Here is a 23,438-nt window from a genome sequence, read left to right on the forward strand (position 1 = left end):
GAAGCGAGGAAACTCGAATGCCTGAGAAACAAGTCAGCCATTCCGGACTTGTCACCTGCGGGCGGATCCCTCCTCTCCGCCAATCATCAGCGAGTCCGCGGTGGGTCGGATTGCTGGATCTGTCCAGATTCGGGTTAGCGCAGGCCGTCAGGAGTATAGCACTCGGAAGGCCCAATCGGGAGATGCCAGGCTGCCGGGTTATTCGGGAAGTCGGTTTTCTTGTATGGGAAAACAGAGGGGAGAAGGAGGGGGGAGAGGAGACTCGAAATGGGCATAATCCATAACAGGTTCAGACTACCAGGATGTTGGGAAGGAATGCCGTCAATTGGGTTTACACAAAACCTGGCAGATCACCTGATCCCGTCTTGCGTCTTTTCTCTCTGCGTCTCTTCAACCCTTCGTCCTTCTGCATCTGCCTTCATCCGCGCATCGGATAGGACAGGGAAAAGCCTCATGCAGAACACGTACCTCCCTTCTCCCGCTGTCTGTTGCCCTTTCCCACGCCATGAATGTGAAAGAAGATCGGCATCCACTTTATCCAGTCAATCAGACACAGCTCCAAACCGGTTTGATACCAGCCAGCCAGATATAGTCTCCGACGCTAGACGCTCTCCAAGCCCGAACCCCGTTGGCCCCTCACAAACAAGCTCCACTTCCAGGAATCATATTCCTTGACCACATCTTCGTTATCGCCAGGAGAATCAAATGGAACGAGGCTATACGGAATTGGTTTCAACCAGTGGCGTCATTCCCCCGTCGCGCCATGGACGGTAGCCTCCTAAATGATCCGACTAGTATCTTACCAGAGACAGGCTCATGCAGAACCGTCAAGCCATTATCGGTTCCCTTGTTTCCGTCCCTCCTCGACGAGGAGGTTTGGCACTAGTTTCTCTGCCTATGATTGTAAAACACTACTCAGTATTCCCTAGGATACAGGCAGACATCCCGGTCGACTATGACGCCATGCGTGGGGCAGTCGCAACCAGGTCTCGGTTTGCTCGGGCGTTTGGAACTCTTACGGTGTACATCCAGACCGTGTTGCTCTTGAAAGTTGCGACTTGGGACAATCGTCGGTGGGGCCCGTCGCATCGAGATGTTGTGCATTAATTAGTGGATTGCGACAATGCAATTCGCTGTCTAGCGGTCTCCATCCATTGAACCTTGGGGCGCAGGAGGCACGGCTCGGTCTCCGCAAATACGACGGAGGGGAAGGGAACTCATCCGGAGAAGGGAAGCGCTGAATGAATTGGATATAAAAGGTTACTGGGTTCCCCTTCCGCTGATAGATTTCTTTCTACAACTTTCAATCATCCTCTCACCTTTACAAACACTTCATTCTCTCTGCACCGCTACAAAGTCTTTTGACTTAAACAAATCACCAACACCTCACAATGTCTGCCGATCCTAAGCCCCTCCGCATCGTCTTCGCCTGTGACGAGGCCGGTCAACCGTACAAGGAGACTCTCAAGGCCACGCTGGAGAAGAACCCCCTCGTCGAGTCCATCCAGGACGTCGGTGTCAACTCCACCTCTGACAAGACGGCTTACCCTCACCCTGCCGTGGCGGGCGCCAAACTGATCAAGGAGGGCAAGGCGGACCGTGGTCTTTTCATCTGTGGTACCGGTCTGGGCGTTGCCATCTCCGCCAACAAGGTTCCCGGTATTCGGGCCGTGACTGCGCACGACTCCTTCTCCGTCGAGCGCTCCATCCTTAGCAACGACGCTCAGGTGCTCTGCTTCGGTCAGCGCGTCATCGGCATCGAGCTGGCGAAGAAGCTGGCCAACGAGTGGGTGACCTACCGCTTCGACCCCAAGAGCGCCTCGGCCGCCAAGGTCCAGGCCATCTCCGACTACGAGACCCAGCTGGCCGCCGCTCAGTAAATGTGCTCTTAACGAGCGGATTCCTGCCTCGTCAGACGCAATTCCGATGATACCAATACCTGTCTGTCGGGACTATGCTCGCCTGATCCCAACCGCTGGCACTCTGACCGCGACCTTTCGTCTGTGAACACCTAGCGGAGGGGATTGTATACTACAGCCCTCCACACCCGCCGTGTTTTTATATGCTAAGCCTAAGCACCCAATCCGAATTGATGATCGTCTCTACGCGACTATATTTTCCTTGAACATCATATCAAATGCAACCCATCCCATCCCAAACGACTCGATGATACCACGAAGTGAACGGCATGAAATCTGGCGGGCCAATTGATTGTTATTCAGTTCTACTTCTTAGGGTTAGGAATTTAGATTGAATGAAATCTTTGCCTGGACTCTTTTCCTTGGAACCTCCAAATGGTCAACCGTAGTTCCCTAGTAAAGTCGAGAGTAGAAGTGGCCGTCGAGGGCCGATGGCGGCTGAGTCATCTGGGGATTCTGCGGGCATCGACGGCCTTCGATTCACTTTCATCCTCCTTTATCAATCATCCAACACTCGTCTCTGGACACAACATGACTCTCAACTCCCTCCAATCGGGCAGGTCCCTTCGTGCTCCATCGTTGCGTGTCTCATCAAAGTCCAATCGAGGCCGGCCGCATCTCCGTAGGCCGCACGCTCCTGCCAAACGCCGACTTGGTGGCCGTTTGCCTGCCTGACGGTCTGTAGTCCATCCAACACTTTGACCTTAAACAGCTGCTTTCCTCGTCTCCTCCTCTTTTCAAGTCCGCCTCTTCCACCCCCTTCCGTCGTCTTCTGGCCATAGTTCTAGTTCCCAGGAACGCAGTCGACTGCTCCGCAATTCAGTGGATCAAACGTGCTTCCGGCCCCACCATCTACCGAACCCTCCGTCAAGTTACCCTCGGAGGTCCAGAAAAAAAAGCAAAGACAGAAAAGAAATAGGGGGCGCCGAACAAGAAAAGTTCGAGGTAATAATTTATACTACCGTGCCAACAGCAACAGCGCACAGACCGCCATGTCCTTCGAATTGAAAGAAAAGGGTAATCAGCTCTTCAAAGAGGGCGATTACAGCGGAGCCGAGGAACTGTATTCTCAAGCGTGAGTGGCCTGAAACTCTGTTGCGTGAGGGGGTACATTGCTAGGGGAAGTCCAGGCCCTTGTTCAGCCAGGCCTAATTACCTTCCCCCTCTCTTGGATTGTTACGATTTCAAGGAAAATCCGGTTTTGATTATTGACCATACCTCTGACTTCCTTGATCCTAAAGCATCCTAAAGAATCCCCGCGAACCTACCTTCTTCACGAACCGCGCCCTCACGCGCATCCGACTCGAAAAATGGGCCGGAGTGGAACACGATGCGCGCGCCGCGGTCGAACTCTACGGTGCGAAGAATCCCACTAGCCTGAAGAGCTGTTGGTACCTGGCGCAGGCCCTGCTGGGCTTGCAGCGGCCGCAGGAGGCCTACGAGGTGGCGATTGATGCCTACCGGGCCAGTCTCGCGGTCAAGAGCGTGCAGACGGAGAATCTGTCCAAGACGGTGCTGCGCGCCAAGCAGCAAATTTGGGCGGCGAAGGAGACGAGTCGGTTGCGCGAGATGAACGAGACCTTGGGCCATGTGGAGCAACTAATGGAGGCGGAGCTGAACCGGGCATTGGAGGGGTTGCAAGGCAAATTGGACCGCGAGGAGATCGGACACATTGGCTTCGTGGAGGATCAGAAAGCGCTTCGCGAGGATACGGAGAAGAAGGTCAATACATTGCGGGAAACGTTCCAGATCGCGTCCAAGGGCGAGGTTAAGGAGAGGGTAAGTTTTGAGACCGTCACATCGCATGCGAAACGGACTGAGTACTGACGGGTGTCCTCGCGATTTCTAGGTCGTACCCGACCATCTGGTTGACGGCATCACGTTCGAGATCATGCACGACCCGGTCATCACGCCATCGGGCACCAGTTTTGACCGTATTGGCATCGTCAAGTATGTCGAGCAGTCCGGAGTCGATCCCATCACACGCGTGGCCATGACGACCAACGACCTGCGACCGAACTACGCGCTGAAGGCGGCGTGCGAGGAGTTCTTGACACATAATGGATGGGCGGTGGATTGGTGATTCAGTTTGATACAGACTACGGAGTATCATTCAAGCAATATCCCTGGTATGATGTAAATGCATTGGAGGCGTTGGAATAGACTTGACTTGACTTGGCTTGACTGGGCGGGACTGGATTTTGATCCAAAGATGAAGTGTATATATATTAGTCAAGCAACATTTTCACTACCATCACATGTATTCTTTATTCAGAGAAGCTACAAGACATATAATATAAGATATAAGATAGACCTGAAGGACCGAGCCATCCCATGATCCCAACCGCCGAGCACCAACAAAACCCCACCATCAACAACGCGCAACCCCACTTTCCCTCTTTCCCACCAACTTCAACTTCCCCTCTGCCTCACTTCTCTCTCTTCTTTTCTATCTACCCATCTCCAAATAAATCACGCACCCCAAACCCCAGAAAATCAATTCAGCAACCATGTCCCTCGACAGCTACTTCACCGCCCTCTCCTCCGCCCAGTCCGGCGCCCAGTTCACCTCCGAGGTGCAGTCCGCCGCCGCCGGCATCAACGCCGACCTGCTCAAGGTCGCCGTCGAGATCGTCCTGGCCGGCGACGACTCCGCTTCCGTTGAGGGCGAGCAGGCCACGGCCCTGAAGGCCGGATTCGAGTTCGCTACCAAGGTCGTTAAGATGTTGGAGAAGGAGCCGGGTCAGCAGGAGATGTTGACGGTTTGTTCTCCCCCCCCCCCCCCCCCCAGGACATGGTCTTCTCGAGTGGTACATAGGCCATGGTTAGATGAATGAATGCTAATACGCTGGTGATACGATATAGCTCTACAAGTACTTCAAGCAGGCCCGTGGCGAGAAGCCCGCTGAGCCCTCGTTTTACCAGATCGAGGTGAGCCTTCCTCTCCCTCTCCGTCTCTCCGTTTCTCTTCTACCTATGATCAGACCAAACCAGACCAACAGAGGCTAATATAATGTGATACCCAATAGTCCAAGTACAAGTACAACGCGTGGAAGGAAATCAGCCACATCTCCGCCGCCAAGGCCCAGGCCTCGTACATCAAGGAGGTTGCGGCCCTGATCGAGAAGATCGGCACTCGCTCTGCTTAGAGGATACACCTTTGAGGATCCTGTGTTGTTAGGTGGTTGGAAGAAGACAAGGTTGTGGGGGATCACATATCCTATATTATAGCATCTATTTCGATGAGTTACGAATGCTGAGATGACTCTATTATCTCTATTTTTGTTGTTATGGCTTTTGTGGTCTGGCTGGTTTGGATTGTAGTGAGGGATTCGATACTATTTTTGCGATGAGTGAAAGCCGGGAAACTCTACTGAGGATCATCCATCCACGTCTGGCCCATCCAGTCCGGCTCACTATGACTGGCTGTCGCACACCAGGGTTTCTCGTCGGCTGCGTAGTCGACCAGAGGCAGACCGTATGGCATCCGAAGTCCTACTCTGACCGATGCCTTCCCTCCCTCGTCCTCCTCTCTGCTCTCGGGGACATCTGTCTTGAAGCACGGTACCATCACCGATCCGTTTGCTCGGTCCGCATCCTCGGCAAACAAGTCTGGCCAGACAACCACCCCAATCTCCCAGCTACATATACGTACTTCGTCGTTGGCATTGACACCGGCGCCCCATGCCTGCGTCGAGAGATTCGCTGAGGTCAACATCGCCCAATCAATCGAGTTCATCTCTTGATTCGAGAACCGAATGTAAGTCTTAATGTGTGGCGCTGCGCGACGACGGCCTGCATCTCGTTCTCGTTCTCGTGCAGCAGCCGAGCCTGAGGCAGCATCTCCGGCCCAATGGCGTAGGTACGGCCGCATGTATTGCAGCTGCTTCTGCTGCGCGACACTCTGGATCTTCATGTGGATAGAGCCACCGGATCCGTAGCCGTTCAGGGAGCGACGGATCTCGTCAGCGGTGGGGAAGATGATGGAGTATTTGGGTGCGTTGCTCTTCCGTCCTGTTCCGTTGCTTTTGATTAGAGACAGGGATCGGAAGAAGACGTCTTTTAGCCATTTGTCTGTTTGTCCGAGCGATGCGATGGAAGACATCTATGTTTTCCTTGTTAGTTGAGACGGTGCATGTCGGGGGTCGGGGGTATATCGATAGCAACGTCTTGAAGAAGGAAGAAAGCAAAAAGAATATCAGGGCAAGAGGGCGCTGTATAGACGAACCTGACAAACAACATGTGGTGTCTTATCCTGATTTATTTCCGTCTGAATCGGCACACTCCCCAATACATCTCTCAAAGCCGGCCATCCCCAAACGGTTTTCCTACTAGAATCCAGTCCCCCAAATTTCTGCTTCGACGGAACACTCGCCACCAACGCTGCTCGCACAGAGCCGAAATCAAACTTGCGCAGCTGGTCCACCAGACGACCTGTCTTCTTCGGCCCGTACTCACTCAAATAGGCGAGAAGGTCGCGCTTAAAGCGCGATCCAGTGCCAAGGGTCGTCGATGCTTCTTCGGCTCCGTTTTGCGTCTGCGTCTGCGTCTGCAGCGGAAGAAGAGGAGAGCTCCAGACGGCCTGACACATGTTTTCCCAGTCTCCGGGGATCATGTTGGCCGTATGGATGATTACTCTGTAGCAATGGGTCAGTGTTTAGTGTTTCTAGACTTGGTCCTATTGCCACTATAGGCTCGGGGTTTGATAATCCATAAATAAAAGATCGGGGGAGCCATACTGAGCAAGATCATCGTGTCTCAACAAGATCATCATCTTGGAATGATGCGTCCCGAACGCCTCAGGCATATACGCCACGATAGGCTCGACGTTAGGATATCGCGAGCATGCTTCCTAGCATTGTCATCAGTTAATCAATCAATTGACAAACAACACTCCCGATAAAACTCCGCACGCGACACAAAACACATTGGATTGATAGGGAAACAAGAAAGGGGGTCACATACATCAACGCGCACTCGATTCGGCGCCTCCCTCTTCCACGAGCCATGCACGACCTTCACATCCACCAAGGCCCTAACATCCTCGTCAAACTGCTGCATCAGGAAATCGACATCGAAGAGGTAATTGAACTGCCAGCATTCGCGGATCATAGGATCCCCGAGAAGATCACGCAACCGGACAGTGTCGACATTGTTGGCGGAGGATGACCCCAAATCACGGATATGGGTGAGTTGGAAAGGCGATGAGAGTAACTTTGGTTTGGATGTAGTTGGGAGTGAATTGAGCGGTTGGTTGGGGTTTGGCGTTTGGGATGACGATGACGTTGAAGACGGCAAGGGCGGACTGATGGGTCGGTGGAGAGATGCCAAGAGCGATGCTGAAGGGGCAGTTGATGTATGTCCCGCCTGGGCTGTGTCCGTGGACGATAGTTTTATTCTTTTGGCGGGCTGGTTGGCGTCTTCATGCGCCATGGTTGGATAGATGAATGGGGGAAGAGAAGAGAAAGGAAGACGGGATGCGGTTTCACGCGAAGACAACCTGCCCGAGAAGGGGACCCGGGTCAGCCTCATGGATGGTTTTGATTTATACGCTATCAGGCACAATGTTGGACTTTAGCTTTGCGATGCCCTTCAAGTGGAAGAATGAAGGGATGAGAACGGGAAATCAAAGTTTAGACAGACGACGTTGGTCTTACTAACAACTACAAGGCGATAATATCATACAACCACCTGCCGGGTTCCCGACAGCCTCGCTCTATATACATACATGAACCTCTTCCTCCCAATTTTATTATACTAACACACAGCAAGAAAGGTGATGATTAAAAATAATTACCACATGAACCGTTGGATGTTGCCAGGTTCCTGGGGCCATTCGAACCCTTTGTACAGGAACACATACCCCGTCACCGCATTGATGACCAGGAACCACAGCGTCTCCAAGAAGAGAGGGAAATTAGTTGCGATCTCTTTGTGCAGCGCCTCCTTCTCATTCTGAGGGCGCTGTTGCCGGTACGCTTGCGGCGTAGGCTGCGGCGGCAAATGGAGCCTCCACATAACCCATGGAATAATCGCGTACCGCGGCTCGACGAGAGGAGCCACAATCAGAGAAACAGTGGTCGCGGCAAGCCAGACGAGTACAAAACTCACTCGCGGTCCCTGGTTTTCTTGTCTTTGACGCTGGATGATATGTTGTTGCAGCTGAGCATAGGCCTCGGGACTGATGGGTGGTGCCCGAGCGGGTGCAGGCGCAGCGGTCTTTTTAGAAGGCTTCTGTTTGCGCTCCGCTCTCGGCTTCGAGCCGGATTCCTTAGCCCCCTGCTTCTTCGACTGTGGAGATGCTGAAGCGGGCACTCGAATGAACTGGGGAGGCGCTGGATATATCACGAACCCAAACGCGGAAATGACAGCCCAGCCACAAAGAAAGTAGGCGACGGTGGCGGCATATCTAGCGGCAGGATGGCTTCCGAGGAGCACGCGAAATACATAGAACATATAATGGCGATTGTCGGCAAGGGTGAACGGATGAACGATGGTGTTGAAATGCACAACGGCAAGCATGGCCGGGATAAGTACCAAAGCTGTCCAGAATCGGGGCAGCTTCCTCTGCTTCTCGGGAAATCCATAGTTCAAGACCTTGGGCAACCACGACTGCGGCAGCAGCAAGTTGAGAATTGGCGTAACGAGAATTGGCCACGAAAAGAACGCGATATACGGCCAAATGTACAGCATTTGCGCCAGGTGTACTCCTACAGAGTGGAATTCTTTATGGCCTGGACTGTTGTTAGCTCTCGGTTTCCCTAACTGTTCCGTCTCGGACTCTAGACTTACCCAAAGCAACGCCATCATTCCACACCACGAACCCACCAAAGGCAGCGAGCACTATGGCATAGGGAATGGCCGCCACGATAATGCGACCCAGGTTGCGCAGAACGGCGATACCCAGGGAAAAGGCCGTTTGGAAGTAGTCTTAGCTCAGTTAGCAGTGTTATTGAATTCGCACTTACACAAGTAGCTCACCTCCAATCGCAGCCTCCGACACCAAAGGGTCATGTAAGCCGTTTTTCGCCTCTGGGCCAGTATTGTTGGAATATTTCTTCACTGTTCGCACCGCCTGCAGCCCGCCCAAGAAAAGTGTGACCCAGAAGATGTTGGTCTGTCTGAAGGCCAACGACAGCAGCGCGAATACAATGAACACGAGATGTCGATAAGGAACAGTCGTAATCGTCGAAGTCCGCTTCAGGTCCCAATTGTAAGCTTCGATCACCACCAGCAGCGAGAGAATATCGGTGTAGTAGAGGCCGGAGAAAAAGAAGATCGGCGGGAAGAGACAGATGTTCAAGACGGTATGGCTCAGCCAGGCCCCCGCGGGACGAGTGTTACGCTGCTTGCGCAAAGTATCCAGCAATGTCTGCAATCTTAAGGGCAAGAACACAGTTCCGGCCGCCATGTTGGTTGCGCGCAGAGCTTCCGGGTCGAGTTCGGTCGGAGTGCCGCGGAGGGCCCGAATACCGGCACAAATGACATAGGACCACAGATACAGGCCCGGAGGCGTCGTGATCTTAGGATCCCAATGCGTCCATTTATGGTGCCAATATGCCTGAGCTTGCGGGACATGGAACACTTCGTCCAAATAGGGTTCTGGAATGACGGTGTTGACTTTCGTCATCCAAATGGGGATCAGCAGCAGCACGAAGGGAACAGCGTAGCGGGCGGCGCGAGCCAGGCCCGAGTCGGGTTTGAGAGAATTCATGGTATAGACGGGGGGTCCATTGACCAAGAGAGTCGGCAGGAAGCAAACAAATCCGAGGCGAAACGGAAGAAGAGAAGAAGAGGAAGCAGAAGAAGAAAGAGAGAAAGAGGAGGAAAGAAAGTCGATGCACGCCTGCCCGAAACGGCAAGTCTGCAAACAGGCCAAACAAGGCCGGTGGGATGCCTTCGCGATCCGGCATTCTTTCGCCCTGCTCTTCGCCTGTGCCTCCCTCTGTCGGTCCTCCATTGCTCTTCTCCGCGACTTCCAGGCCCAAGGCGAACATTCCTGACCCTCGATCCCGCTCGCATTGACGGTCAATGGCCTTCCCCCTCCCGCGGGGCATCACGCCCCCGGAGATCTCGTTTCTGGCCGAGATGGAGATGGTCACGATCCTTCCGCGTCAACGTCTAGAGGGCCTGGAGCTGCTCGGCGTAAGTACTTCAGGTTCCCTTACCCATATCTCCCTATTCATCATTGACCGCGTCATAACTCTTTTTCCCAGGGCCCCGTTGAACCACTCCTCCCACCCCGCCGAGCCACCCTCCCCCTCTGGCTCGCGCTGCTCCTCAAACGCCAACGGCGCGCAAACATTCTCCCCCCGCCCTGGCTTCATCCCGAGTCCCTTTCGCTCATTCTGGACATCGAGGCCCAACACCAGGACTACCAGAACGCGTTCTCCCCTCCGCCCCCTCTCCCCGGGCAGCCGAGTCTCAGCGAGCGCGGGCACCAAAGACCCGTAGCTACCCCTCGATATACCCCCGACGGTCAACGATACTACCCCTCCTCGCCGTTTCTGCCCCAGAATGTCGCGCAAGACCATGTCCCTGCTGGGGAGCCGCCCGCGCTGCCGTTCCACTGGTTGGAGATGGGCACGATGTTGCTAGACGTCGCGAGCGATGATCTGGTGGAGCCAAATACGGTGCGGCGGCTGCTGAAGGAGCTGCGTGAAGTGCGGACGGCGAAGATCCGATCCGGGACCGACGTGCTGGATGCGGCTGCAACGGGCGGAGGTGGTGTGGCCCTGACCGGCGTCGGGGCAATGGAGATCGCCGAGGGGAGAGGATTCATTGCGGGTGTTGTGGATGGACTAAGGTATGTCACTTCATTCTGGACATCTTGGAATGGGAGGGAATCTCACCTACCAACAGGCGTATTGGCGCGTCCAAGGAACAAGCCCGAAGAGAGCAGATGGCGGAGGACATGGCCAACGGCGCATATGACGCGACGCAAGACGACGAGGATGACATGGAATTCTAAAGCATATCGTCTTTTTTTGACCCTCACGAGCTGGAGTTATTGGTGTACAAAGAAACAGTCTCATTTTTGGATTTGATTTATGTGTATATATACCCTTCATTTCCTATAATCGCAGGTACCCTGATTTCAACCCTACAACACCATAAACATGCGACGCTGTGGCAACCAAGACTCCGGTAAGTGTCAAATGAGGAGAAGGACAAGATAGAGGACAAACTGGTCCGGAAAAAGGCAGCTGCGTATCGACTTGAGGACAAAGTAACGAACTTTCCTAGGTGTGAATCCCTGCTTTAATCTTACAGCGCCGGCCCAACCGACAGGGCACCATTCTCGTAGGAAACAAAACAAAGATGCGTCCTGAATGATTAGAAAAGGTAAGAAAAGGGGAGGCGGTTGCGTTCATTCTGTCGAGTTCGAAAGCGATAGCGAAATCAAAACTCCCATCCTCAAACAATTCACGTCGAAGAATTTCCCAGTCTTACTGAGCGGTGCCCTGCTGCTTCTGCATCATCTTCTTCCGCGCGGCCAGGATCATGTCATCCCTCCGCTTCTGTAATAGACGCTGTCGCTCTTCCTTGTTTTGCGACCATCCACTAGATCCCGTTTGCGCGCTCACTGTATCCTCGCCATTGGCCTTCTCCTGAAGGTTGTATCGCGAGATCAAATCCTGGCCTTCTACCTTCGCCGTCGCCGTCGAAGCCGCGGACGGCTGCGCAGTCGGTCTTGGGATGGCGACTTGGGGCTGGAATGAGGGCGGTGGCTAAATAATATCGATATCAGTAAACGATGACACACGACCGATCCCCGAGCAGGGCAGCCCGGCGCAAAGGCCACGGCCAAAATGTACAAGAGGAAGAAAGAACGTACCGTTTCCAACCCCCGTCCAGTCAAGATTCTCTCCGTTGTTGCCGCAACGTTGCCTCCGTTGCGTTGCAAATCCCACATGATATCGCGCGTGCTCAACTGAGGGAACATCTGGGATATTTGTTCGACTTGGGCTGGATCAACGACGCCACGGGCACGACTCCGACCGCCACCTGTGCCAGCCGACCCATCCCGGTTCATAAACCAGCGGATAACAAAGTAAGACACAACCGCGAGGGTGAGGAGCGAGGGAATGTTCAGGGAAGGTTCCTCATCCATTGTGTCGGGTGTGGGTGGAGTGGAGAGAGAGGTGAGGTACGGGGTATGGACACGGGGATGTGGACGATCGGTCGGAATCAATCCAGCGGAGGTGTCGGAATGATTGACGGTTGAGGTGAAGGTATCGAAATACTGCACTCTTTTGTCTAGAGGCTATTTTCCGGTAACCCGTCGAAGAAATCGCCCGGACGCTTGGTAGTAAGTGGATCGGCGTAATAGAGATGCCGCGGCGAATGGACAATGTAATTATGTGGCGGTGAATTCGGGAACGCCAATGTCTCGCACTAACCGGCGAAGTGGGGATTGTAAGTACAGATGCGGAATACGTCACAGAGGCGCTGAATAAGAAACAACAATGATGCCTCCAGGGGTCGGTGACAGCGACAAGAGATGTGGGGGGTGAAGAGAGGAAGAAGGTGGGGAGTGAGAAGAAGAAAGGAGAGGACGAGCACCCGTTGGATTAGTCGGTTGGGGCTCGGGTGTTTGCCTACTTTGCCGATGCCTCAGGTTCTCTGGTTCCATAACATGGATTCATTATCAAGCGTGTATCATCACAGGTAAAAATAGCCAAAATCACACAAAATATTCTCCATATACACGATCCGAGAAACACCTTCATAAAAAGTCCTTCATGACCTGTCCCGCAATGCCAACCCAGAAATGACCAAACTGTCGGAGAAATCAATCACCAAATACCAACAACGTAAGAATATGGACAGCAAGAAAAGAAAGATGCAGACACTATAATTAGGCACGAAAAGAGCAGAGCCCTCCACCTCAGCACGATCATTTCATGTCCGCAGGAGTGAGAGCCTGGACAATACTGGTTCCCTCACTGAACCTCGTTCGGAAGATCCGGTTGGCATTCTGGAACATGCCATCCTTCAAGGAAACGATGATGAACTGAGACCCCTTGAACCGGGTCTTGATCAGACGACCGATGTTCTGCGTGTGCGACAAGTCCAGTGCCGCATCGACCTCGTCCAGAATATACATCGGTGCCGGTTTGAATTGCAGGAGAGCCATAATGAGCGAAAGAGCGATGAGAGATCTAGACGGATGTCAGTCTGTGTGAATTTCGACAGTATCCAAAACAACTTCACGTACCGTTGACCACCACTCAGTTCTGTCAGACTCTGTTTCCAAACCTTACCCAGAGATACCTTGACTTCCAGACCGTCGGTGATATCCTTGCCTTCGGGAGGATCCAACTTCGCAAAACTACCGGGGAGCAGTTCGGAGAAGATCTGTCCGAAATCGGCGTTGACCTTGGTCCATGTCTTGTGGAGAGCCTCCTTCTTGTACTCGTTGAGATTGATGATGGTCTCCTCGATCTTGCGCTTATCTCGAATGACCGTCTTCATCATGTTCTTCAACGCAGCCTCCTTCTTTTCCACGCTATCGATCATGTTCATCACCTTAGGGTTGATCTTCTTCTTCATTCCCTGGAATCGTTCTGTCAAGTTGCGTAATGTCGATTTGCACTCGGCGATGTTCTGGTTCTTGAAGTCGTACGCAGTGTTGGGCCGTCCGAAGTTGTCCTTTTCATCTGCGATCCACTCATGCTCGTCTTCCATGTGAGCGACGGCCTGGGCAGCAGCTTGTTGGTCCTTCTGCAGTTTCTCCAGTTGATGACCAAGCTTCTGCATCTCGAGACCCTCTTCGGTAATCTGAGAGTTCTTCGCCTTCATCGTCGCGTCCAAGTCCCGCAGCTCGTCGTCAAAACCAGTCAGCTTGGCCCGTTCATCGTCAAGCTGTGCTTGAGCCATATCATGGGCGTCCTGTTGACGTTAAGTCAGCATCTTTGCTAGTATTCATAAGCATAGACTGCTCTTTACCTTGATACGAGCTTGGTCCCTCTTCATCGACTCGATCTCTTCCATCTGTGATTGGAGAGTATTCTCGGCCTCGGCACTTTGCTCCTCGGCCGCTGAAAGATCTCCACCAACTTGTTCCGATTCCAATCGTGAATCTTGAAGCTCCTTCTGCAGTGTCTTGACGGAGTTTGAGTTCTTCGCGAGACTCTTTTTAAGAGAATCCAGCGACTCTTGCAGCTCTGCGAGCTTGCTATCCTTGTTGTTGTTGAACTCACTCATGTCCTTCTCAATTCGCTTAATATCCTTGGATGCTTCACTCTGACGAGTCTTCGCGTCGGCAATGTCGTTCTTCAACTGCTGGATGTTTGCCTTCATCTCCTCGACCGCTTGGATAATCTAAAAACGTGTTAGCTTCGGCATTAAACCATTCAGTCCCGTTTCGAGATCACTTACCGATGAGGAAGAGTTGTTGCTGATCTGCTCTTCCGTGAGCGTAATCTCGTGGTTCTTCAGGTCCAATTCCTGCTTGATCGAGCGAGCAGCATCAAGCTTCTTTTTCTCTTTTCTCATGGTATCTTCCAAAGTAGCCAACAGACGCTCCTTGCTCCTGATCTCTCTCGTGATCTCATTGAGCTTTCCCAGGGTAACAAGCACCCCGCTTGAGTTCGGAGAGCTACCACCAGAGAGAGTACCAGAAGGATCGTAGACATCGCCGTCGAATGTAACGCTTTTCACCCGCACCGCCGGATCAAAAGTGACCCTCTTCGCCGTATCGGCATCATTGCAAATCAGAGTATTGCCAAAAACATAGTTCATGGCCGCCGTGACTTCTTCGTCATATCCAATGAGTGACAAGGCCAGGTCTACCTTCCCGGGAGCAATGTTCTGGGCTGCCCCGATCTTCTCGGCAGATGCCTTGAACGATGAGATTTTGTTCAACGGGATAATCGTCACTCGCTTGCGGAGTCTTCCCTTCTGGAGCAGTTGGGTACCCGTTTCTGCGGAGTCGACAACGACGTTGTACAAACGACCTCCAGCACAGATCTCCAGCGCAGTGGCAGCCTGAAGCTTCTCCTTGTTCAGTGCGAACAGCTGGGCCACTAATCCTTTGACCTTGGACCGATCGAAGTTGGGGTGAGGATCGGCATATTGAAAGTCGATGTTTGCGACCCTGCGTTGGAGGCCGTCCGCGCTTTGACGCAACTCGCGGATTTCTTTTTGTAGAGTCGTTTGCTCCCGGTAGAGCTGCTCCTCTCTGCCTGGTTCAAAACCAAGTTTAGCCAGCTCCGCATCGAGCTTCTTGGCTTGCGATTTGAGACCTTCGAGGTCCTTCAAAAGGCCTGAATTCTGCTCCTTGGCCTTCTTCGCTCTTGGTTCCTCTTCCTTGATTCTTTTTTCCAAGTTCGCAATCTTCAGCTTGGCTTGTTCTTGCTCCGTGGCAGCGGTACTGGCACGGTTACGGGCATCTTGTAGTTGACCTTGGTATCCACTTTCCTGGCCTTCTTTCGATGCCACACCGGTCTGCAATGTCTGGAGCAATTCCTCCTTTTGTTCCGCCTCGGCGGTTTGAGCGTCCAGTTCGGCTTTAGCGGAGTCGTATTGGGCCTGCAGTTTGTCGTAGATCTTCTTCTTTTCCTTCAGAAGTTTCTCCAGGTCTTTCACGGTTTTGTGGACCTCCTTTTGCTTCTCCTGTTCCTCAGAAATACTAGCGTTCTTCAAGTCGAACACCGTGGTCAGCCGAACGAGTTCATGCGAATGCGATTTGACTTCATCCTCGAGAGCCTGGAACTTGCCCCCCTTTCGTAATTCCTTGTCGCGAGCGGTTCGCACTCGCTTCACGTCTTCTTCCAGATGGTTTATCTCACTCTTAAGCCTCGTCGCATTATCTTCGAGCGTTTGAACCTTGCGTCTTTTCGCTTCGCACTCCTCGCCGGTAACCCGCAATCGCTCACCCCCACGAAGGTAGTCATGAGCCACAACCAAGCGAGTCAACCGCTCGAGATCGTTCTGAGTCTGTTGGAAATCCAAGAACGCTCGCTTCTCAGATCTCAGTTTTTCCAGCTTAGGCTCGATCTCTTCCTTCAGCAGGCCCTCGATTTCGCGCAACTTCAATTCCTTCTTGCCCATTGTCTTCACGGCCTTCTCGCGCCTATCCTCGAACATCCGCGTACCAGCCGCTTCCTCGATCATCGACAGAATCTCAACTGCCTTCATATTCAGAACCTTCGTAATCCGGCCCTGCATAATCAGAAAATTGGGGTTGTTGATGTTGAGTTGCACGCTCTGGAACAGATTCTGCACCGTCTGTTGCTGCGCACGATGGCCATTGATCAAGTATTTGCTCGTGCCGCCGAGAACGATCTGTCTGGTCACGGAGATGTTGGCATATTCTTCGAAACCGATGGGCGATTTTGCGGTGTCGCGGTTGTCAAAAACGATTGTCACACTGGCTTTGGTCACGCCAGCTTGACCACGCTTGTAAATAAGATCTTGCAGGTTCTGCGCGCGAACGGTGGTCATATTCGTAATACCAAGGACGAAACAAATGGCATCCAAGATGTTGGATTTACCACTGCCGTTAAGGCCCGTGATCGAGTTGAATGATTCATCCCTATAGGAGAGGTGAACTCGTTAGCAACACCGTTTGCGACCGAAGAAAGCCGCAGACCTCAAAGAAAGGCCATCGGTCTTTCATTTGCACCCGTAGCAACATAAATTCAGAGTATGAAATTGGAACAGCGCATACCATCCTGAAATCACTGTACGCACGGCGTACGATTTGAAACCCTATCGCCTCGATTGTTAGCAATCACCGCTCTTTCTGCCCTCCCCTCTCTTTTGACTGCGCAAGAAGCGGCACGAAAAACTCACGTCAATAACGATCTCCGTAATCCTCATGGTTGCAACTCCAAGCCAGCCCCATCAACTAGAAACTCAAGCGCATGGGAGGGCGTTAGGGAATCGATGGGGGGCGCGGGGGGAGTTCGCAGAGGGACTGGGCGGACTTGAATGGACTTGAGAGGATTATTGTTTTGGCGGGCGCCGCTTCAAGAATCATCGGGTGTTTATGCTTTGCTGCTTTGGGTTTGGCGCCGGCGGGCATGAGGTAAGCATGAGGGGCAGGCACGTGACGGGCCTGGACAAAGAAGTCCCATGGAATCCGGCGACATTTCCTTGTCTCACTCCGTCTAACCTACGTTGTATGTTTCATGCTTGCGTCGTACGAGGACTTGCGTCGAGGCTGGGTCTCGACGAAATCATCCAAGCCTTTTCTCAACCTTCAACTCGACCTCGAGTCACTCGGATCCGTTCATAGTACATCCAGATTCGCTTACATATACTGAATATGAAGATTGGCGCTACGGCACCATAAAGAACAATGAACTATCATCAGATGTTTCAAGTGACTTGTCCAATTTACTTCTCAGATAAAGGTCAAGGATACAACTTTCATGACAACAATAGAACTGACACCCACTGTTTAACCCTTTGAAGTCACGATTTGACTTAGCTTTCTCCCTTACAACAACAAATGCACGCCAATCTCAAGAAACCAGCCAATGCTTGTAATGATGGCCACCTCAGACCCACAAAGGCTTACGAGCCGTCGCAAGAACTGCTCTAGGCTCCAAAGGAACCAGCCCATCTGCACCATACGTCTCCTCCAGATACTGCCTAATCGCCGGGAGAACATCCTTCTCGTGCTTGTCCCGCTGTGCCTGGGTCCAGAATTTACCAATCCCCGCGCCAACTATCGGCTCAACAAGCTGCATGAACTCCGGTACAGTGACTGACATGTACTTAATGACCGTGGTGGTATTGATATCCTGGAATCCTTCTTGCTCGAACTGGGAGCGTACATAGGACTCGGAGTCCCAGCCTTCATTGAAGATGGCGAGGAATTCTTTCGGCGATGGGAAGGCAAGAGATCCGGGTGGTATTCTTTCGATAGCAGCTTTCGTTATTCCGATCCAGTTTGCTGGTTCGTGGGTCAGTCAAGCATTTTTGCATTGATGTTAAGGCTATTAGCCAATGGCTTACTTGAACTCCAAGTCGAGCTGCCGACAATACCACCTGGCTGAAGGACTCGGAAACATTCTTTTTCCTTCGTCAGCTCATCATTCTATCATTTGCTTCACTTGAAGCAGGCGAACTTACCCTTCACAGCAGCTTTGGGATCGGGAAACGTCGTAAACGCTAAAGACAATCCGCATCAGACCCTCATCCACATCCGAAAACCAGACCTAATCGATCACTTACCGAAGCCCGCAAAGACGTGGGTAAACTCTTCACTAGGAAGTCCAGTATCCTGAGCATTCACCAATTTAGCCTCAGCATTGACCCAGCCCTCAGTTTCGATCGTGTTCTTCGTGACTTCGATCATCATCTCGCTGAAATCGCCACAGGTGAGTCGCCAGCTCTTCTGGGCCTCAGCATCCACTTTCTGACGGAGGAATCTCGCAACGATGCCCGTGCCACAGGCATTGTCGAGAATAACCAGCGGTTTCTTAGTTGACTCAGTCACGCCAGACATGTCAATCAGCGCCTCGGCGAACGGGCCGGTGACCTTTTCGGCGATCTTGTACCGAACAGCAAAGTCTTGCTGCTTGTACATCGCCATTATCTCAGGTTTCATGGCCATGATGGAAGATGGAAGTGGAACTTAGGGTACTGTATGACGTAGTTGTATATATATATATATATATATAGATCGGTATGGCCTGACTACCTCGGAGTCAAGCAACCAGAGAAAACCAAAGCTCAGAAACAATGGTCGATGAGTAGAAACAAGAACCTAAGTTGACAACCTCCATCCCTCGACACAGAAGAGGTATTTATACCTTTGCTTGTAGTATATATACCTCAGTGAAGTTGACCCTGCGCGGACAAGTGTCGTACGAAAAAGTGTCCGAGAATCTCTCCGGAGCACCTTAGGGACGGGCCCGGCTACCATTGGACGGGAGGTGGCCACCATCTGACAGGGGAATAGTTCCTACAGGATACGAGGTAACCTCAATCAGTTACCTACTTTCTGTTTAGTAGGTAATGCTGCTTAGCCACTCTTGGTTATTGGTCGAATCCTTGCTGGCTGGTGGTGTCGAACATGAGTTGGACCGTGGCTGAAGTTGGTTATTGGCTCATTATGATGCACGGTAGACTTCCGTTCATTTGATAGACATTTGGGGGTGACGAAGTGGCTGTTGCAGAGAAGTTCTACTGGCATAATATAGAGAGCACTGGCAAGATCATACAAGTCATCTGATTTCAAATAGTATCCTACGTTCCCATAGCGACCCCTAAAGTTGAGAAAACACCTTGGTGCGCGGCCACACCTGAAAACCCATAGGAAACTGGCAGAGAACCCAACGCCGGTGCTGATCCCATCATTCATGCTCCCCTCTCAGATAATTCATGACCCCGGGGGCGGGACTCCCATACGCGCCAGATTGCGCTGCGGATCCATCCGGTTGTCCAGGTCTTCGTATCGGAGGATGAACTCGCGCTGAGACAAGATCGTTAGCAATGAGGGACCGGAAGCATCACAGATTGATTTACATACCCTGATCTTCTTCCAGCTGGCAGGATCCCAGAGGAGGTAGACACCCCGTTCGCTGACACCTCTGTCGACATCAACAGGACCAGGATAGGTTTCATCCCGAGTAAGCCAGCATCTCTCAATCTTGTGATATCTCCACTTGCGACCCATCAACTCTTCAGCAACTAGTTCCTGCATGATATCGCGGGGCATGCTGTAGAAAATGAAGAATAACGTCTCGTCGCTGAAACTAGGAATGCGCGACTGGAGTGGCTGGATGTTGGCAACGTTGTAACACGAAGGCAGAGCGAAATCTTGCTCCAGAGGCACGCCTGTCATGGAAGCAACGAATGGCGAAGCGAACGACGTATGTAGCGGCCTGATAGGGCCCACGTTAGCAAAATCGATAGACGCTATTGTTAATACAGGCAGCGAAACCTACTCCGGCTGATTCAAGTCAAGGCCCAGTGTCATCAGGTCTTGACCAACTGCAAGACTAGCTACATCCGGGCTATCGCTGTGGATCATGCGAAGAAGACCTGCGAGTCCGAATTTGTCCAGTTCACTCATCTCAGCGAGCGGTGGTTGTTCGGCACTTTGCGTAGTTTCGGATTGCTCCTGTCCATGAGCCGAGAGCTGTAATGATTGCTGTTCTGCAAAAGCGCGCTGGTTTGACATGATGGCACTGGTAGATTCCTGTATCTATATTCTTAGTAGGTGGTCGAATGCTTTGGGTAGTTAAGAAACAAACCTCCTTTTCTTGTCCTGGAACCCCATTCGCTGCTTGGTTGACAGGTGATCGAGAGGTTCCGATACCTAAACAGATGGTCAATACTTGTTCTGGTTCCCTGGCGCTTGGATGGAATTTACCTCCTGCTCCTGGCGTGGCTGGCGACATCATGCGTTCCGGACCGTTTACCGATGAGATCATACTGCGATTCTGTGCCGACTGGGCCTGGTTCGTGCCAGCAAAGGACATGCCTGATCCGTAACTGCCAAAACCTGCACTTTGCATCAAGGAGCCCCGGCGATCTTGGCCCAGCTCGGCAGGCACATTCCGCCCCAGCGGTGGGAACTCCTCGATGTTGCCTGTTTGTGGCTGAGTTCCGGCTCCTAGCTGACCGCTGATACCCTGCCCGCCATTTCGAAAATCATCTAATCGGTTCGCAAACTGAGCTCCGGAGGGAAAGACATCATCGTGGGAGGGTTGTGATTGCTGCTGAGGGAGATGGGTTTGCGTTTGAGGTGCTCGTGACGGTGCTTGGGACGTGGGGTGCTGCTGCCTCTGGACGGGTGTTTGTTGCATAGCTCGTTGACTGGCATTCGCCCATACCAAGTGCCCTGGATTCTGAGCTTGAGATTGCGGAGGCGCGCCGGATAGCGAAGGGAAGTCACTAGTCATAAGGCTAACTGTCAGTGCGATTTGCGCATCGGAGATCACATGGATCCCAAATAGACTTATAGGCGGTCTGAAGGTGAGTGATCAGCGGTGATGGCACACTCACGAAAGATCAAGCGGAGTGGCAGGCTGTGATCCGCTGAGACTTTGGGCAAAAGTTCCCATGTTTGCCATGGTGCGCTGCTGATTGCTTTGGATTCCTGGCGTTCCGCTCACGGGCAAGTTGAAGTTCCAATTCGCCCCAGTTCCTACCCCATGTGTCCCCCGTTAGTTTCCCACGTCCTTTATAACACAAATTTTTATTTTGGGCAATCGCACCGAGTTTTCCATTTGGCAAACGTGCAGATGCCAATGTCGCATTTCGAGCCTGTACTTGTTGCTGTGCGGGGAATCCGGACATGCCCCGGAGAGGTTGTGGGCCCGGGCCTAATGTATCAAAAACACACATTAACATCGTTTAACATCACAGGCGACTGTATAAAAACACTCGGGGGCCCCTTGATCAAGGTGTGGAGGGTTTCTTGGCATGGTGTTGCGAGGCATCCCGGTCGCAGAGACAAGGGTCACCGATAGGTTTGCATTTTGGGTACGGAAGGAAGACGCAAGAACAAAAGCTTTCTTATAGCCCAAAATCGAGCAAAAAATCCAGTCTGTAGCCAAGAGCCACACATGCCACGAGAACACCGACCAGAAGGGCCATCGGGTTATAGCAACCCCGAGCCACGGACAGCACAAAAGCAAGAAGATGACACACCTGGCCTATTCATAATGAGAACCTAGTCTCTAGAAGTTCTGCTGATAGAATAAGGGTTCAATGATCTAAAGGACAAAGTTTCCAGCACACAAAAGCGGAGGAGGTCGAGAACGAGGACTGGTACTTCAAGGAACTGTGCCCACATTCATGCGACGGATACTGGAGGTGGAGTGGCTGCAAACGCGCGCTTCCTTGGTGTGCACGGGCCATGATAGCCGCCCGCGATTAACCTGCAGCTTCAGCGTAACCCCAATCATGGCGATGGGAATACAGGCCGTGAAGTATATTCACGCTGATCTGATGGAGTAAGTAAGTGTGAACTAGGTTTCAAATTCTCGGGTTTTGTCTGGCTGTTCAAGTAAGAAGAATAAAGCTGCTATAGATATGCATGGATCTTCCACATCCTCATTTCTTACTTAGTAAACATCACGTTTCTTCCTTTGGTGCACGAGGTCTATACATAGGTATACAATCAAGCCAACCATCACACAACCTGCTGTCTTCAATTGTAAGTCAAGGATGTCTTGCTACATGGAGCGGCTGAATGCTGGCGGACTTGGGGTGACACAGGCGCCGTGGTACACGTGACCTAGGCGCCGAAAAGTCCACTCCGCCAACTTCTGCTCCGGCGCCCGCAGGACGGACCTCTCGCGAGTCTTCCAGTCGTTCGAGTCTACCCAATCCGTTCGAGATGCATCGTCAATCCATTGCGCGGTTCGCCCGCCAGTGCAATGGTTTTCCGCTGGCCGAGTTGCCTCCCGCATACCTGGCGCCATCTCTCCATTTCTCCCTGACCCGGTCCGCCGTCCAGACCTCGAACTTTTCGTCCACCCCCGTCGCCGCCGGCCGCGATCTCAGCAAATCTCGCGGCGTGTCCGCAATCCACCGCAGCGGCCCCAGATTCAAATTGGGCGTGTCGAAGTACCCATTGCCCAAGCCCGTCTCGCCGGAGGCCCTTGACAAGCGTCACCCGACCCCGGACCATGGACTCTGGGGTTTCTTCCCTAAGGACCGTCTGCCTTTGAGTACCCCGGAATACGACAACGCGCATGGTTAGTCCGCCTATATACATTGGATTGGAGGTTGTCGTTAGTGGTCGCAACGGTGCTAATCTTACGTTGTTCAGGCCGTTCGTGGTCCATCCAGGAGCTCCGCGAGAAGTCTTGGGATGACCTACATGCCCTCTGGTGGGTGTGTGCCAAGGAGCGCAACCGTATAGCCACTTCGAACTTGGAACGAGAGCGATTGAAGGCGGGATACGGCGAATATGAAGCTAATGAGCGGGACCGGGTGGTGAGTGCTTCCTCTCTCAATCCCTCAAAAATCCCCAACCTGCTTTTCGGCCAAATTTCAGTATCGCGACGCACGGATATTTTTGTTCATTTCGGATGTATCTGGTGGTTCCGGCTTTTGCGGTCGATTCGTATTAAGGGGCTGGAATAGGGACCTCACTAAGAAGTATTTACTAACGACCATGCTCTGAACAGATTCGCGTCACGCAGAAGAGCATCAAGCACGTCCTTCGGGAGCGGTGGTATGCCTGGGAAGAGGCCCAGCGACTGTACAAAGAGGGATACCGACCTCAGGAGGACGAGTAAATGGGGAGTGGGGAGCCCACCATATGACCGGTCTTTTCCAATAGTCCAGGACTATTGGCACTGTATGTAGGATTATTATTTATTATCTGTATTAGTTCCCAATTCATCGAAGGTGTTTTATTGACATTTGACGGACTCGTGGAGACTTGAGGAGACTCGAGGACGAATAACCTAATATAATGGAATTATGGAATCGTCTACGGGCCCGATGGGGAGAAGGTAAAATTAGACCGAGTCAATAGCGTCCGTCGTGACGTGACCGGAGGGGATGGAAAGGGGATGGAAAGGAAATATGGAGAAG

General features: G+C 52.3%; 12 protein-coding genes across 14 annotated transcripts; 6 read left to right on the top strand and 6 right to left on the bottom strand.

Moving 5' to 3' along the window:
* Positions 1 to 1,391: 1,391 nt before the first annotated feature.
* On the top strand, positions 1,392 to 1,880 carry LDX57_002338 (RpiB/LacA/LacB family sugar-phosphate isomerase; the record flags this gene model as incomplete). The annotated part of the gene is made up of 1 exon (XM_046083987.1): positions 1,392 to 1,880. One exon carries the CDS (start codon positions 1,392 to 1,394, stop codon positions 1,878 to 1,880), a length of 489 nt encoding a protein of 162 aa, XP_045939950.1.
* A 414-nt stretch (positions 1,881 to 2,294) lies between these two features.
* Positions 2,295 to 2,594, top strand: LDX57_002339 (uncharacterized protein; the record flags this gene model as incomplete). The annotated part of the gene is made up of 1 exon (XM_046083988.1): positions 2,295 to 2,594. One exon carries the CDS (start codon positions 2,295 to 2,297, stop codon positions 2,592 to 2,594), a length of 300 nt encoding a protein of 99 aa, XP_045939951.1.
* Positions 2,595 to 2,911: 317 nt separating this feature from the next.
* On the top strand, positions 2,912 to 4,002 carry LDX57_002340 (putative U-box domain protein; the record flags this gene model as incomplete). The annotated part of the gene is made up of 3 exons (XM_046083989.1): positions 2,912 to 2,994; positions 3,161 to 3,698; positions 3,769 to 4,002. 3 exons carry the CDS (start codon positions 2,912 to 2,914, stop codon positions 4,000 to 4,002), a joined length of 855 nt encoding a protein of 284 aa, XP_045939952.1.
* A 427-nt stretch (positions 4,003 to 4,429) lies between these two features.
* Positions 4,430 to 5,068, top strand: ACB1 (acyl-CoA-binding domain-containing protein; the record flags this gene model as incomplete). The annotated part of the gene is made up of 3 exons (XM_046083990.1): positions 4,430 to 4,681; positions 4,785 to 4,850; positions 4,949 to 5,068. 3 exons carry the CDS (start codon positions 4,430 to 4,432, stop codon positions 5,066 to 5,068), a joined length of 438 nt encoding a protein of 145 aa, XP_045939953.1.
* A 221-nt stretch (positions 5,069 to 5,289) lies between these two features.
* On the bottom strand, positions 5,290 to 7,352 carry LDX57_002342 (tyrosyl-DNA phosphodiesterase 1; the record flags this gene model as incomplete). Its single annotated transcript, XM_046083991.1, has 4 exons — positions 5,290 to 6,024; positions 6,148 to 6,556; positions 6,659 to 6,771; positions 6,885 to 7,352. The coding sequence occupies 4 exons, from the start codon at positions 7,350 to 7,352 to the stop codon at positions 5,290 to 5,292; spliced, it is 1,725 nt and encodes a 574-aa protein (XP_045939954.1).
* Positions 7,353 to 7,712: 360 nt separating this feature from the next.
* On the bottom strand, positions 7,713 to 9,633 carry alg10 (dolichyl-P-Glc:Glc(2)Man(9)GlcNAc(2)-PP-dolichol alpha-1,2- glucosyltransferase; the record flags this gene model as incomplete). The annotated part of the gene is made up of 3 exons (XM_046083992.1): positions 7,713 to 8,653; positions 8,712 to 8,849; positions 8,901 to 9,633. 3 exons carry the CDS (start codon positions 9,631 to 9,633, stop codon positions 7,713 to 7,715), a joined length of 1,812 nt encoding a protein of 603 aa, XP_045939955.1.
* Positions 9,634 to 9,950: 317 nt separating this feature from the next.
* Positions 9,951 to 10,890, top strand: psf2 (DNA replication protein PSF2; the record flags this gene model as incomplete). The annotated part of the gene is made up of 3 exons (XM_046083993.1): positions 9,951 to 10,064; positions 10,136 to 10,725; positions 10,782 to 10,890. The coding sequence occupies 3 exons, from the start codon at positions 9,951 to 9,953 to the stop codon at positions 10,888 to 10,890; spliced, it is 813 nt and encodes a 270-aa protein (XP_045939956.1).
* Positions 10,891 to 11,368: 478 nt separating this feature from the next.
* Positions 11,369 to 12,033, bottom strand: LDX57_002345 (CUE domain-containing protein; the record flags this gene model as incomplete). The annotated part of the gene is made up of 2 exons (XM_046083994.1): positions 11,369 to 11,650; positions 11,758 to 12,033. The coding sequence occupies 2 exons, from the start codon at positions 12,031 to 12,033 to the stop codon at positions 11,369 to 11,371; spliced, it is 558 nt and encodes a 185-aa protein (XP_045939957.1).
* Positions 11,758 to 16,856, bottom strand: SMC2 (condensin subunit SMC2). Its single transcript, XM_046083995.1, has 5 exons — positions 16,597 to 16,856; positions 14,304 to 16,461; positions 13,872 to 14,246; positions 13,141 to 13,814; positions 11,758 to 13,084 (listed from the first exon to the last, which is right to left on the bottom strand). Exons 2-5 carry the CDS (start codon positions 16,368 to 16,370, stop codon positions 12,820 to 12,822), a joined length of 3,381 nt encoding a protein of 1,126 aa, XP_045939958.1. The 5' UTR covers positions 16,371 to 16,461; positions 16,597 to 16,856; the 3' UTR covers positions 11,758 to 12,819.
* Positions 16,857 to 17,431: 575 nt separating this feature from the next.
* Positions 17,432 to 18,492, bottom strand: gtmA (gliotoxin thiomethyltransferase; the record flags this gene model as incomplete). Its single annotated transcript, XM_046083996.1, has 4 exons — positions 17,432 to 17,829; positions 17,892 to 17,948; positions 18,009 to 18,047; positions 18,111 to 18,492. The coding sequence occupies 4 exons, from the start codon at positions 18,490 to 18,492 to the stop codon at positions 17,432 to 17,434; spliced, it is 876 nt and encodes a 291-aa protein (XP_045939959.1).
* A 593-nt stretch (positions 18,493 to 19,085) lies between these two features.
* Positions 19,086 to 21,674, bottom strand: CDC36 (transcriptional regulator). 3 transcript variants are annotated; one of them, XM_046083997.1, is made up of 7 exons: positions 21,540 to 21,674; positions 21,104 to 21,211; positions 20,892 to 21,033; positions 20,257 to 20,780; positions 20,138 to 20,202; positions 19,829 to 20,082; positions 19,086 to 19,765 (listed from the first exon to the last, which is right to left on the bottom strand). In XM_046083997.1, the coding sequence occupies exons 1-7, from the start codon at positions 21,550 to 21,552 to the stop codon at positions 19,261 to 19,263; spliced, it is 1,611 nt and encodes a 536-aa protein (XP_045939960.1). In that variant the 5' UTR covers positions 21,553 to 21,674; the 3' UTR covers positions 19,086 to 19,260. The 3 variants fall into 3 exon arrangements, with proteins under 3 accessions (XP_045939960.1, XP_045939961.1, XP_045939962.1); XM_046083999.1 differs by having other exon boundaries at positions 19,086 to 19,353; positions 19,411 to 19,765; positions 21,104 to 21,674; XM_046083998.1 differs by having other exon boundaries at positions 19,086 to 19,353; positions 19,411 to 19,765; positions 20,257 to 21,674.
* Positions 21,675 to 22,230: 556 nt separating this feature from the next.
* On the top strand, positions 22,231 to 23,137 carry mrpl4 (mitochondrial 54S ribosomal protein uL29m; the record flags this gene model as incomplete). The annotated part of the gene is made up of 3 exons (XM_046084000.1): positions 22,231 to 22,591; positions 22,666 to 22,832; positions 23,027 to 23,137. 3 exons carry the CDS (start codon positions 22,231 to 22,233, stop codon positions 23,135 to 23,137), a joined length of 639 nt encoding a protein of 212 aa, XP_045939963.1.
* Positions 23,138 to 23,438: the final 301 nt, after the last annotated feature.

The sequence above is a fragment of the Aspergillus melleus genome, assembly GCF_016097325.1.
Source record: "Aspergillus melleus strain CBS 546.65 chromosome Unknown contig1, whole genome shotgun sequence".
Taxonomy (NCBI): Eukaryota; Fungi; Ascomycota; class Eurotiomycetes; order Eurotiales; family Aspergillaceae; genus Aspergillus; species Aspergillus melleus.

What these genes read in the sequence shown, in the direction of transcription:
- SMC2 (XM_046083995.1), bottom strand. Translation starts at nt 16,370, where the DNA reads ATGACCACCGTTCGCGCGCAGAACCTGCAAGATCTTATTTACAAGCGT. An exon ending in GCAACAACTCTTCCTCATCG is followed by an intron (nt 14,247 to 14,303) that starts GTAAGTGATCTC and finishes ACACGTTTTTAG; the next exon opens with ATTATCCAAGCGGTCGAGGA. An exon ending in GGGACCAAGCTCGTATCAAG is followed by an intron (nt 13,815 to 13,871) that starts GTAAAGAGCAGT and finishes TAACGTCAACAG; the next exon opens with GACGCCCATGATATGGCTCA.
- CDC36 (XM_046083997.1), bottom strand. An exon ending in GCCACTCCGCTTGATCTTTC is followed by an intron (nt 20,781 to 20,891) that starts GTGAGTGTGCCA and finishes CCTTATGACTAG; the next exon opens with TGACTTCCCTTCGCTATCCG. An exon ending in CTTGACTTGAATCAGCCGGA is followed by an intron (nt 19,766 to 19,828) that starts GTAGGTTTCGCT and finishes GGGCCCTATCAG; the next exon opens with GCCGCTACATACGTCGTTCG.